The sequence below is a fragment of the Ailuropoda melanoleuca genome, chromosome 15, assembly GCF_002007445.2.
Source record: "Ailuropoda melanoleuca isolate Jingjing chromosome 15, ASM200744v2, whole genome shotgun sequence".
In the NCBI taxonomy this organism is placed as follows: domain Eukaryota; kingdom Metazoa; phylum Chordata; class Mammalia; order Carnivora; family Ursidae; genus Ailuropoda; species Ailuropoda melanoleuca.
The window spans coordinates 82,169,183-82,182,468 of NC_048232.1; the positions used below are offsets into that span (position 1 = coordinate 82,169,183).

A 13,286-nucleotide genomic window follows, 5' to 3' on the forward strand; every position below is an offset into this window, starting at 1 on the left:
TTGGGCCACATGGAACTATGCTGGTCGGACAAGATAGTGAGTCACCATCCCAGACCTAGATGGCCTCCCCTTCCTCTTCCAAATCGTTAGCTCTTCTCTGGTAAGCCTTCCCTTCAGCATTTAAAGAGCCTCAAGTTTCTCATAACCTAAAAGAAAACACACTTAATCTCATGTTTCCTTCCCTCTCTTCTCTTCACAGCCCACCAGCTGGGAAGAATTGCCAGTTCTCAAGGTCTCTATGTCCCCATATCCCAACTGTTCTCAACTCACTGCATCTGGGTTTCTGTGCTAACCTTCCTACCTGAATTGCCTGGGCTAAGGCCCTCTGGATAGCTAAACCTAATGGACTTTCTTCAGTAACCTTCTAACTAGATCTTTCAAAAGTATGTGACATTGTTATCCATTGCCCTCCTCCCGCTGGGTTCTATGTGCCTCTGCTCCCCCGCCTCTCTAGCCCCGCCTGCTCCTTGGCTGCGGTCTTCTCTAGATCTCTCCATCTCAGGACTGATCTGACTTTTCCTGCGTGTCTTAAAAGCACCTAAATTCAACATGTCCAAACTGAACTCAAGGTCATTCATTCCCTTCTCCCTCCCCCAAATATTTTCTAGCTGTTCTTTCCAGAAATCTGGGAGAATCTTTGACAAAGCTCGTTCCATCATCAACTCCAACCAATCCATGAATCAAGCCCTGACAATTTCATCTAAATAAAATCCATCCGCTTGGCAGTGGCAGCGGACTCAAACTACTATCATCTCTTGCCTTGAGCTAACACAACAGTCCCTTAACTGGTCTTCACTCCAATGCTCCTAAACATGTTTTGTACGTAGTAGTCAAAGGCACCTTTCTACCAATGGGATCATGTCCCTGGCTTGCTCAGAAGTCAACAACTTTCCTTTGTCCAATGCATGAATAGCCCAACTCCAGCCTGGAGCAGGCAAGGTCAGAACCCATCCCACAGCCCTTCTTCTCACTCCCCCTCCACCTCTGTTTCAGTCACAGAGACCTTCTGTGATGTGCAGGCTTCTCGAACCCACCACATTCACACGCTCCCTTTTCTCGTGCCTCGTGCACTAGCTGTCCCCTCGGCCTGGCCTGCCCTCCACTCCCATGCCACATCCATAAACTTCTCTTCCTACCATTTAGCCCATCTTGAAATGACTTCTGTATGTAAATGATGTCCTCCCCAATTAACACATTCGCTTTCTGAGGGTGTCTTCCTTGCTGCTTCTCCCCATAGGGCGAGGCATGGCCACCCAATGAATATTTATCGAGTGAATGAATAATTCACCGGACCCCACGCCCAAAGTGTCCATAAAGAACGCAAATCCGGTGTCTTAGGAGCCCCACCTGAAAAGCATCCCGGAGAAAATGCTCAAATAAAACGGGCGAGAGGCAATCATTTAGGCAAGCCTTCCCCTTTTCCCCCCATGAGAGAAAAGGCGGAAGACAGCGCCTGCGCACACACTCCTCTACGGCCCCATCCCACTTTGGCCGTGGGGTGGCGCTGTGCACGTGCTCCCTGGCGGCCTGATCCTCCCGTCGGGCTTCAGGCCGCTCTAGCCGCCCTTCTCGCCTGCTCTGCTGGGAGGCGGGCGCACCCGCGGGGGTCCCTCCAAGATGGCGGCGCAGAGGAGGAGCCTGCTGCAGAGTGTGAGGAACCGACCCGCTCTCCGGGCTGGGGGTTGGGAGCCCAAAGGGGGGCCCTGTCGGGTGCAGGCGCGGCTCCCTCTCCGCCGTTGGGCCGCCTCCTTCTCCCTGGCGCGGTGTGGCCGCCGCCCTCCCCTCTCCCGGGCCTGCCCCCCTCACTCCCTTGGCCGGGGGCGCGTGCGGCCGCGCGACGCCGCGCGTGCGCGCTGCCGCCCCGTCGTCGCGGGGGCTGGGATTCGCGGTCCAGCGACCCCGAGCGTCAAGGGCGCGTCGAGGGTGGGGAGCGTCCTCGAGCCGGAAGGGAATGTGGCGCGCTGCGGCGGAGGTAGCCCGGGTGGTGAGCTCACCCCCCGGCCCCGAGCGGCCGTGGGGTAGTAACAGAGCCGCCGCAGTCGCTTCTGTACCGCTTATCGTCTCCCAGGTTTTCTGCCAGTTGTTTTACGTTGTAAGCTTAATTTATAAACCGCCCCGGGAGGTAGGTACTACAGTTATTCCCATTGGACGGGTGAGGAAACTGAGGCACAGAGGGGCGGTCATTTGTCCAAGGCCACACAGCTAGTAAGTGGCAGAGTCAGGGTTAAAATCAGGCAGTCTGATTCCAGAAACCCTGTTAACCTCTAGGCGCTATGGAAGGCATGACCAGAGTGGCAGCCCGGGATCTGGTCCTGGCTCTCACGCACTGTGCCGCAGTTTCCTTAACTGTAAGGTGAGAGCGGGCAGTGGGAGGATTGTCCTGAGACTCACCCTTACCCCCAGTCTTGGCCCTCATGGGCTTGTCGCTGGTGTCTCACAGCCCCTGCATCCTCCTGACACGCGTGCACATGGATGCACACACGTCTTGGCGCCATGAGCCTGCTCGACCTGCCAGTGTAGGGTGCCGGGCCCCGGGTCCTCCCCAGATGGGGTGGTCTGTTGTGCTTGCCTGTGCACTCGTCTGCCTCCTGTACTTGTGATCTGCACTTAGCACCACTAGGTGCCAGGCACTCAATAAATATTTGTAAAAAAGCATTTGTAGCCATGTCCAGTGCTTGGCCTTGGCCTTACAGAGAGACCGCAGACACTGGCCCTCCTGCCCTCGAGGGTTTTAAGCATCAGAATTGGAGGGAGGGATGACCTTCAGTGCTGTGTACTAATGACAAACTTTGTGTAGACTGTCTTTTAAAATTGCTCTTCCACGACAGCAATTCCCAGGTCTCCCCAGTGGGGATTGCTCTCTTCCCCTCCACACCTTTCGCTGCCCTTTTATTTTACTAGTGCTCTGCAGGTCAGCCTTGTCATTGAGTTAGGTAGGCCCGGCCCTTTGGTTTGTAAACTCCCAAAGGGCAGGGCCCCGGTATAAAGTTACCCATTGTAAAAATTCCAGAAATACAGGTTGGACTGTAGTGAATGCTAGAAGTGGTAACTGCTGTGGGCTGAGTCGGCTTGCTGAGAAGAGTAGCTTCCAGCTTCCTTGTCTCCTGAATGTGATGGAACCCAGGGGACTCAGGTTAGACAGAAGCTTTGCTAGCTCCAGGTTGTGTTCCTGGGTGGAAGTGGAATCTTTTTAAGACAGGATGATTAGCTTTAAGTGCCTGGCATCATGATGAAAGGCAAGGGGGATGACAGTGACGTCCACACAGGGCCCCTCCCACCCTAAGGATGATCAAGACATCTCTGCTCACAGGGTGTCTTGAGTGTCCAGGCAGGGTGTGTGGCTTGCTGACCTGCTCTCCACTATCCCGAGTCTGGTAAGAGCAGCTCAAATATCATTGAGCAGATGGCCATGAGTGCACCTACTCTGTGGTTGCAGGGCCTGGGGATACAAAGATAAGGCGTGTGCGCACTCTTATTGCATTTGCAGCACGGGGGAAGGAGCTATCTACCGTTAACACAGTGCGTAAGGCACTCTGTCATCACTGGTGAGGGGCTGTGGATGGCCTAATTTGACTGGGTCAGTGGAGGCTCACAGGAAGGGCTGGAGATTTGCTGACAACGTGGTGCTGGGAGGGCGTGCTGGGGCCAGATGGCAGAGCACTGAGGAGTTTCACCTTTGGTCCCCAGCCAGCATGGTACCTTAAAAGGTCTTTTGAAGAGAAGAAGAGCTTTTGAAGGTAGCTTGATGTGTTCAAAGGAACTTGGGCCCTTCGCAGCCTAACAAAAAGTACAAGTCTCATGGACTTGGGCAAGTCACTTAATATCCCTGAACCTTGGTTCCCAACAGAAAGGACTTCCAGGAGTGTTGTTAGGATTAAATGAACTAACACATCACTGTCCTAGCCTAGCATGCTCACAGTGCAGCCCTGAAGTTCCACCTTCAGTTCTGAGAGTATTCAGGTGCCACTGAGCACTTAACTATGTGGCAGGTACTGTGTACGTACAGGGGACACTTTCCTCATGAAGCCTCTATTCTAATAAGGGCGACAGTCACAATGAGTAAATACAGATTGTAAACAATATAATATCTGTAACATCGGGTGGTGCTGTGAGGAAGAATAGTCTGGATTCATAGAATGATGAAGGGGCCGTTTGAGAGGTGTGGGAAGACCTCTCAACATGGGATTGAGGTAGGGGATTTGGGAGGGAGTATTCCTGCTCGAAGGAATAGGGATGCAAAGGCTTGTGTGTTTGGGGAGCACCAAGGAGGCCAGCGTGGCTGGAGTAGAGTGCATTGGGGGAGTGGGGGTAGCCAGGGTCCAAGGGACCTTTGTGGACCCTGGTGTGGGCTTTGGATTCTATTCTAAGTGTGCTGTGAAACTCAGTGGTTTTTAGGAAGGGCTGTACTTTGGAGGAAGAGCTGGTAGGATTTGCGGGTGGATCACATGTGGGGTGCATGACCCAAGGAAGAAGAGTCAAGAAGGACTGCAAGGTTTTCAGTTGGAACAACAGCAGTGCCCTTTACCGAGAATCTCTGGAAGAGGAGCACATTTGGGGCTGAGAGAATCGAGTTTGGTGTTGCCTGTGCTATTCTGTACTTAATTATAAAAAGAAAATCAACTTGAAATTAATTTTTTTTTTAACTTAGAAATCTTGAGGGGCGCCTGGGCGGCGCAGTTGTTAAGCGTCTGCCTTCAGCTCAGGGCATGATCCCAGCGTTCTGGAATCGAGCCCCACATCAGGCTTCTCCGCTAGGAGCCTGCTTCTTCCTCTCCCACTCCCCTGCTTGTGTTCTCTCTTTCACTGGCTGTCTATAAATAAACAAAATCTTTAAAAAAAAAAAAAGAAAAATCTTGAGCAACTGCATCTACAAGATCACAGGTGCTGGCTCTATATTTTTTCTAATACACGTAATAAATGCCTCCGTTAAAATAAAAACATCCACGAGGCCATCACCTACAACCGTCTCATCCGCCGCTAGAACGTGGCCCAGCTGCTCCAGCACACAGTGAGTGCTCCACAATTATTAGTAGCCCTTTAAGAATGTATTAGGACTATATATGTGATGAAAACATAGAGAGCCTTTGATGAAAACCCTGCTGGGAGAGGTGGGGGCCAGGAGTTGAGCTGGTCCCAAAGGAGTGGGGAAGGAAAAGGGGGTCATTCAGAAAGACAGAGATGGCAGGAGGCACTGGGTATTTTAAGCTTTTTGGAGAGAACAGCTGCCCCCCCCCCGCCCCGAGCCATCTTCCTGGGGGGCATTATTCTCTCATTCTGAGCTTCCTTTCTGCCTGCAAGGAATTCGGGTGCTTTCACCACAAAAACACTCAGCCTTTTCATACTATAATTTGATATTCAAGCTGTGGCCTGTACTTGGAACCATGCTTTGTCCACTTCTGCTGCCCAGGAGTTTGAGATGAATCTGTGCGGGGACTTTTATGGACTGTTCTTCTGTGACACGGTCGCATATGTGTATGAGGTTGCTTCAGGGTCTGTGCGTATGGGGGTTGTAACACCTTTCACCACTTATGTGCAATTGGGTCACTATTAATACTTGTCATACTGAAATAGGAATTTGGGGAGCTGCCTTACACAAGTCAAAATTGGGCTTTTTTTTTTTTTTAAGATTTTATTTATTTATTTGAGGCAGTGAGTGAGAGAGAGCAGAAGCAGGGTAGAGAGGCAGAGGGAGAAGCCGACTTGCTGCTAAGCAGGGAGCTGGCCCTGTCGGGCTCTAGGGCTCGATCCCTGGACCCTGTTATCATGACCCCAGACAAAGAAGGCAGACACTCAACTGACTGAGCCACCCAGGCACCCAAAATTCAGCTTTTTTTTCTTTTTTTCTTTTTTTTTAAGATTATATGTATTCATTTGACAGAGACAGCCAGCGAGAGAGGGAACACAAGCAGGGGGAGTGGGAGAGGAAGAAGCAGGCTCCCAGCAGAGAAGCCTGATGTGGGGCTCAATCCCAGAATGCTGGGATCACGCCCTGAGCCGAAGGCAGACGCCCAACAACTGCGCCACCCAGGCGCCCCCCAAATTCAGCTTTTTAAAACAGCCTTCTTTCTTACTGTATTTTGTTTTCAGTTTCTTCTGAGAAATTAATTTGTAACCCATCAAAGAAAGCGGCGCAGACTCCCTGTGGAATGTATTTACGCAGCTCTGTGACTCGGCTATGTGAGCGCGAGGTGCCCCCTTCTCGGCTCCAGGTGCGGGTGCCGCCGCTCGCTGCTGCTGCTGCTGCTGCTGCTNGGGTGCCGCCGCTCGCTGCTGCTGCTGCTGGCAGGCCTGGCCTTTGTGGGCGTGGGAGAAAGTATGCATCAGTGTGTGCAGGGGTGGGGAAGGGGGTGGTATATGTGAATAGGAAATACATGACCTTTCTGAAAATTGTTCAGAAATGTGGAGGAAGGAAGCAAGAGACTTGACAGTGGAGTGGAATCGACAGCCGATGGCTGGTGTGGCTAATCCCCGATGGAGGGGAGAGAGCTGGGGCAGCAGGATGGCCGCTCACCCAGCCACAGCAGTGTCAGAGTGATTTCGGGGCCACTGCTGACATCAGGGAAGACCAAGGACTCTCCCACTCCCGCATGGGCCGAACCTCCTGGAGTTCTCTGGCCACTTGTCATTGATTGCCTGAGGTGCTGTGGGGGCTGCATTCTAGGCAGGGTCTTCCACTGAAGGAGCGCTCATAAATATATGAGAAACTGTCTCTATATCTTTGGATCCAAGACACCATTAATGATAAGGACCCATCATTATTTTATATACTACGAAGGAAGAAAACACATTGGTAATTAACTTATAACACATCAACTTCAGATATTAAAAGATTGAGAATATACGTCTTGGAATCAGCAAATAAGTAACTAATTAACAATACTAGTCTATAAAACAACAACAACAACAAAACGGACGCCTGGCTGGCTCAGTCAGAAGAGCATGTGACTCTTGATCTCAAGGTCGTGAGTTCAAGCCCCACATTGGGTGTAGAGTTTACTTAAATAAATAAACTTTAAAAACAAAAAACAAGAAACCAATACTAAGCTATAACATGAAAGTTGCCAAAACCCCAGATGGTTAATGACCAGTATACCTGGTGAACCTCAAGGATGGATTTCTCAGGGAAGGGGCCCTGTGGCCCTGGGCAGTTATTTTCCTGGAGTGTGGGACACGTACAGTGAGAGGGTTTGGTGTGTGCTGGCATAAAACTCATTGTTACATATCTCACAGTTGATTTGCTTTTCAGCTCTCTTTCAAACTCTGATGAGATCAGGGGAGAAAGACTTGGTTTGGTCCTAGTATGTCCTTAACACCTTTCTGATTCTTGCTAGTTTCCTCCCTGTTTCTGTTTCTGTTTTGTTTTGTTTTTTAAGATTTTATTTTTAAGTCATCTCTACCCACAATGTGGAGCTTGAACTCACAGCTCGGGGGTCAAGAGTCACATGCTCTACTGACTGAGCCAGCCAGGTGTCCCTACCCCCCACTTCTTTTTTTTTTTTTTTTTTTTAAGCAGAGAGAACAGGGCTCCAGCTCAGAGTCTGTAGCAGGCAGTAGGTTCAGCTAGAATTTAATAATCTTGTTTTGTTTTCATTTTTTATTATCTTCAAGATACAGCAAGTGATACTGGTTTTCTATTCACAATACTGAAAATGTTTACATTCAAAATGAAGTCATATGAGTAAAAGAAAATGTGGCAGTGTAAAGAAAAAAATACGAAGTGGATAATTTCTTGAAGATTGTGAGTGGCTGGTTGAGGTTCGGAAAACATGGGCCTCTGGCACTGGTTGGGTCTGAGCAGGGCCTTTGGAGGTGGACAGGGCTCGGAAAGACAGGAAAAGGGGACGGAGGCCTTGCCTCACCGTGGATACTTTTTAATATGCTTTTGGGTAATTTTTTCTTATTTCTCCTTTATTTTAATAGCAAGTCAAGTCCAATTGGCTAGGAACTCTATGTTTAAAGAATGTCATTGTGAAATAAGTAGGACTTTGCTTAGCAAGTTTAATGTCTATAAATAGTTGATTTGTTCTGAAGTGTGTGCCTGTTTCTGTGACTGTACCTTAGGGTCAGTAGCCTCTTTATTTGAGGTCCCCAAAATACATTTGGCCTTTCAAGTAGAGCAGATCTTTGGTAGAGGTGTCACTTCCCTCCTGTGTTGGTGTGGACTCCTCCTGCCAGAAGTAGGTTAGCTTCCCACGCTTTTTGTTCTGGTCACAGTTTTTTAGAAATATCTGGAACACTGTATAGAAGGCCTTATCTGTACAAGATAGACAACTGAGTGAGATTGTTAATCTTCAAAGGGTAAGATTCAAAATTATGTCAACAGGCTGGAAGGCTGAGATGAAAGCATTAAGATATAATCCAGCTAATGTAAATTTAGGTTTAAAAAAATCCTCAATAGGAGTGTGGTTGGGGGAGACTGGAGAGAACCTCAGAGGAAAAAGACTTTGTGATTTTAGTTGACAGCAGGTGGGAATTTTCCCGTGGAGGCTAGATGCCCATCTTTTCTTTAAGTGTATAACGGCTCTGGTTTTTGTGTCTTGATTTTTCTATCCTCCCACCCTGCTGATTTCTTTTATTTGAGTTAATTTTAACATTAATTCTTTAGGTTTTCTATCCTATCAGTTGCAAATAGAGATAACTGTACTTTTCCAGTTCTTAAGCTCAGCTTCTTTTCTCTTATCTAATGGTGTGGGCTGACACCCCTAGTTCAGTGTTAGGTAGTGGAGAAGGTGGGCATCCTTGCTGTGTTTCTGATCTTGATGAGAATGCCTCTTGTGTTTCCCCACTAAGTAAGATGCAGGCATTAGTACCGACTGAAGTATACATGTAATGGCATGTTAAAGTATCCATTGACTACTGTTTCTTTGAGTGTTATTATTGGGAATGGACAAAGACTGTCCTTAAATAAACAGTAGCACTGGACTCCATACCCACTGACCTGAAAACCAATTGCTAGTTAATGAAATAATATATACTGTTGACCCTTGAACACCATGGGTTTGAACTGTGCAGTTTTACTTATATGCAGATTTTTTCTATGAGTACAGTACAGTACAGTATGTTCTTTTCCTTATGATTTCTCTCTTTTTTTAAGATTTATTTTATTAGAGAGAGTGTGCACAGAGGGGGAGGGGGAGGCAGAAGGAGAGGGGAGAGAGAATTTTAAGCAGACCCCACACAATGCAGAGCCCAACCCAGGGCTTAATCCCAGGACCCTAAGATCACCACCTGAGCCAAAACCAAGAGTCAGATGCTTAACCGACTGCACCACCCAGGGGCCCCATTTCTTATGATTTTCTTAATATTTTCTTTTTTGTAACTTACTTTATCGTAAGAATTCGGTATAGAATACATATGCCATACGAAATATGTTAATTAAGTGTTTATGTTATGCTAAGGCTTCCAGTCACCAGTAGCCTATGTCAATAGTTAAGTTTTTGGGGAGTTGAAAGTTACACGTGGGGGCGCCTGGGTGGCTCAGTTGTTAAGCGTCTGCCTTCGGCTCAGGGCGTGATCCCGGCGTTCTGGGATCGAGCCCCACATCAGGCTCCTCTGCTAGGAGCCTGCTTCTTCCTCTCCCACTCCCCCTGCTTGTGTTCCCTCTCTCACTGGCTGTCTCTCTCTGTCAAATAAATAAATAAAAATTTAAAAAAAACNTAGGAGCCTGCTTCTTCCTCTCCCACTCCCCCTGCCTGTGTTCCCTCTCTCACTGGCTGTCTCTCTCTGTCAAATAAATAAATAAAAATTTTTAAAAAATTTTTTTAAATAAAAAAAAAAAAGTAAGTTACACGTGGCCTTTCGACTCTGCAGGAGGTTGGTGCCCCAACCCCCGCGTTGTTCAAGAGTCAACTATATTTCCAAAATATTGCTAGCTCAACATTATGAAAATCAGATTTCAAAAAGAGCACTTTACGTTGTAGAGGCATCCAGGCTCTGGTCATAAATACGGAAGAACAAGGTGGTTGTAAGTGGATTGACCACTGTCAACAGCTTTTCAGATTTGGCAGAACTTGTTGCCACACGAGCTGAGTGTGGCTGCAGCTGTCCGAGCAGCATCAGCCCAGTCCTGGTGGCAATGTCATGCGCGCCCATCGGGAAATGCTTTCAGATGAGTTGTCCCTGTGCCCTGAAACACCAATGTGGCCAGTTCCTCGGTCATCTGTTCGAGCTTGTTTCCTTCCTTCCTTATAAAAGGCACTTTCATTAATGTTTTTCATAGCGTATCTCACAATGTCAAGTGGGCCCATAAGTTGCTGGGGTAATATTTATTTTTTTCAAGCCCCTAGAAGCCTGTCTCTGTCCCTCGTGGGAGGTAGATAATGGCAGAGGAAGCATTATGGTTGCAGCGCTGATGACAGGTTTTGCATCCCGGGCGACACATTTGTATTGTATTGTATTGAATCATCTCGTATTCGAGGACAAGTTCAATCCATCTTAATCTCATCTTTAATCACAGACAGGATTTTAGAAAATATCTTCTAGACATCTTCTGCCGTGCTTTAAAACAGCCGTGGCGCTTTGGGGTGCTGAATATTGGTCTCTTGACCCATCTTTTCAGGGGGAGGACATGGGACACACCTGACTGGGGAGACGCTTTTGTACTTAATGTCATGCTGAATCTCATTTGAGTTGGAGGCAAGAGACAGACCCCAGAAAAAAATAGATTCTTTTGGAAACTTATCTGCCAGGTTGCCTGAGACCTTTGTGACGTCTCTGACAGTGGAGGTACTAATCAGATCTAAGACCTAAGGGATAATTGGCAACAAAGCAGTTCATTGAAAAATGATCGTTTGGCAATGAACTCTTTTCAGTGGCGTGGAAGGCCTTACCCTGTTCCCACCCAGGCACACATGCATGAACACGGTGGCAAGCCACTTTGCCCTCTGGTCACTGCAGAGGCCACGCTGGCCTTCTTGGACTTCCTTAAACCTCACACTTATTTTTCTACCTCAGGGTCTTTGCACATGCTGTTTCCTCTGCCTAGGAGACTCCTTTCCTACTTTCTGAAATAGTCACTGCTCCATAATTATTTGGGTCTGGCTCAGAGGTCGCCTCTTCTGACCATTTCATCCAAAAGAGCCCTCACCATCACTCTCTGTTNAGGTCGCCTCTTCTGACCATTTCATCCCCTTACCCTAATTATTTTCTCCATGGCACATACCCCTGTCTCAGATAGCTTTATTTATAGTATTACTTGTTTGAAAGTTTCCCTTTCACTAGAAAGGAGGCTTCAAACAAGGACCCTCAGTCGTTTTCTGCACCGTGGTTCCAGCACCTAGAATAATCCCAGCCTTTTGTAAATGCCCAGTAAATGTTTCTCGAATACATGTTTGTATTAATTGAACGTACTCTGATTGCATAATGTCATATGTGGATTCTAAAGACTTAATGCGTTAAGTTCACATTTATAGTAAGAAAAATATTTATATTGCTTTCAAATGAGACAGGTCAAGATTCCAGCTTGAAACAATTTGTGTCACTGCGAAGCAGTTTCTCTTCTGTCGTACATAGCTTGACCTACCTGCCCGGTGTCCTCAGAGCTGAGCAGAATTTCAGCTCTCGTTGCTGTTTCTTTTCCATGGTTAGGTTTCAGTCACACTAGTAGGCATTAGTGGCTTTTCAGCCCTTACGGTGACATCACATGAATAAGTCCTATGAAGAAGTAAGATTAAAGACACACCATGTTGATGAACTGCGAGATTGAGCACGATGAAGATGATGGATCTCAAACTGATCTGTGAACAATTCCAGCCAAAATCCCAGCAAGATTTTCTTGTAGATACAGATAAGCAGAGGAGCCAGGATCACTGAAATAATTTTGAAAAACAATGAGGTTAGAGGCAACCCGCTACCCAGGTGTATAATATAGATTATAAATAAGTTGTAGATTTGATCGTAGAACTTTTAAATATAGGTTTATAAAGCTAGGGTAATCAAGAGCATGGGATCGGTGGAGGGATAGACACACGGAGCCATGGAACAGAGTGGAGAACAGAGACAGACCCACACAAGGATGGCCAGTTAATTTTTTTGAAAGAGGTGCAGAGCTAATTTAATGGAGAAAGGGCAGTCTTTTCAGCAAATGGTGCTGGAACAATGGGATATCCATATGTGAAACAAAAAAACTTAGACCTAAACTTCCTGCCTTCTACAGAGATTAACCCCAAATGGATCACAGGTCTAAATGTGAAACTATCAGAAGAAAAACCTAGGTCTCTGTGCCCGGGGCCAGGCAGACAGTTATTAGAACATGAAAGCGTGTACTGTGAGAGAAAAAGCTGATAAAATGGATTTCATCACAACTAAAAACCGTTGGCCTGCAAAAGATACCAAGAAGCAAATAAAATAACAAGCTACAGTGAGTGGCTCAGTCGGTTAAGCTCTGACTCTTGGTTTCAGCTCAGGTCATGATCTCATGGGTTGTGGGATCGAGCCCCGAGTCGGGCTTCCCACTCAGCGGGGAGTCTGCTTGAAAGATTCTCTCCCTCTGCTCCTCCCCTGCTCGTTCTCTCTCTCTCTCTCTAAGTAAATAAATAAATCTTGGGGGGAAAAAAAAAAAGAACAAGCTACAGACTGGGAAAAAATATTTGCAAACGACATGTCCAACAAAGGACTTTATCCAAAAAACATGAAGAGCTCTCAGAACTCAACAGGTGAAAAAAACAGCCCAATTAAAAAATGGACATTAGGAAAAAAATGGGCATAAGACTTAGAACAGACACTTCACCAAAGATGTGGGGATGGCAAAGAAACAGATGAAAAGATGCTTAACACCATCATTAGGCACCAGGGAAATGCGGATCGAAGCCGCGGTGAGCCAGCATCACACACTTCCTAGGATGTCTCCATTAATCGAGAAGACCCTGTGGTTGTGAGGACACGGAGCCCCTCAAACTCTCCTGGTGTGTTTATTGGCGGGAGCGCAAATGGTACACTGCTTTGGGAAACAGTTGGCAATTTCTTACAAAATTCAACAGCCATCTCATCCCTACCGTAGAGCTGTGAAAGGTCACGTTCACAGAAAACCTGCCCGTGACTGTTCACACCGGCTCCGTAATTGCCCCAAACTGGAAACGACCCAGGTGCCTTCGAGTGGATGAGCGGCTAGACTTCTGCGTCCGTCTGGTGGAAAACATCAGCGAAGGGACAGTCTTGCTGCCCACAGTGACTTGCGGTGGGGGGTGTCTCTGAGGTATGGTGCTGAGTGAGAGGAGCCCATCTCAAAAGGTTATGCCCTCTGAGACCTGAAGTAGAGTGGTGGGTGCCAGGGGCTGGCGAGGGCGGGC

The 13,286-nt window shown here is 47.5% G+C and overlaps 1 protein-coding gene across 3 annotated transcripts in view; it reads left to right on the plus strand.

Annotated features, from left to right (window-relative positions):
* The first annotated feature begins 1,507 nt into the window (after positions 1–1,507).
* Positions 1,508–13,286, plus strand: part of TAB1 (TGF-beta activated kinase 1 (MAP3K7) binding protein 1) — a 40,794-nt gene continuing 29,015 nt past the window's right edge. The window contains exon 1 of one of the 3 annotated variants that reach the window (XM_011218854.3): positions 1,508–1,650. In XM_011218854.3, coding sequence (XP_011217156.1) covers positions 1,618–1,650 — 33 coding nt within the window. In that variant the 5' untranslated portion in view covers positions 1,508–1,617. Of the gene's footprint in view, positions 1,651–1,904; positions 2,123–6,112; positions 6,210–13,286 lie in introns of those variants that run through there. The other 2 variants (XM_019794479.2, XM_034644529.1) reach the window with 2 other exon arrangements.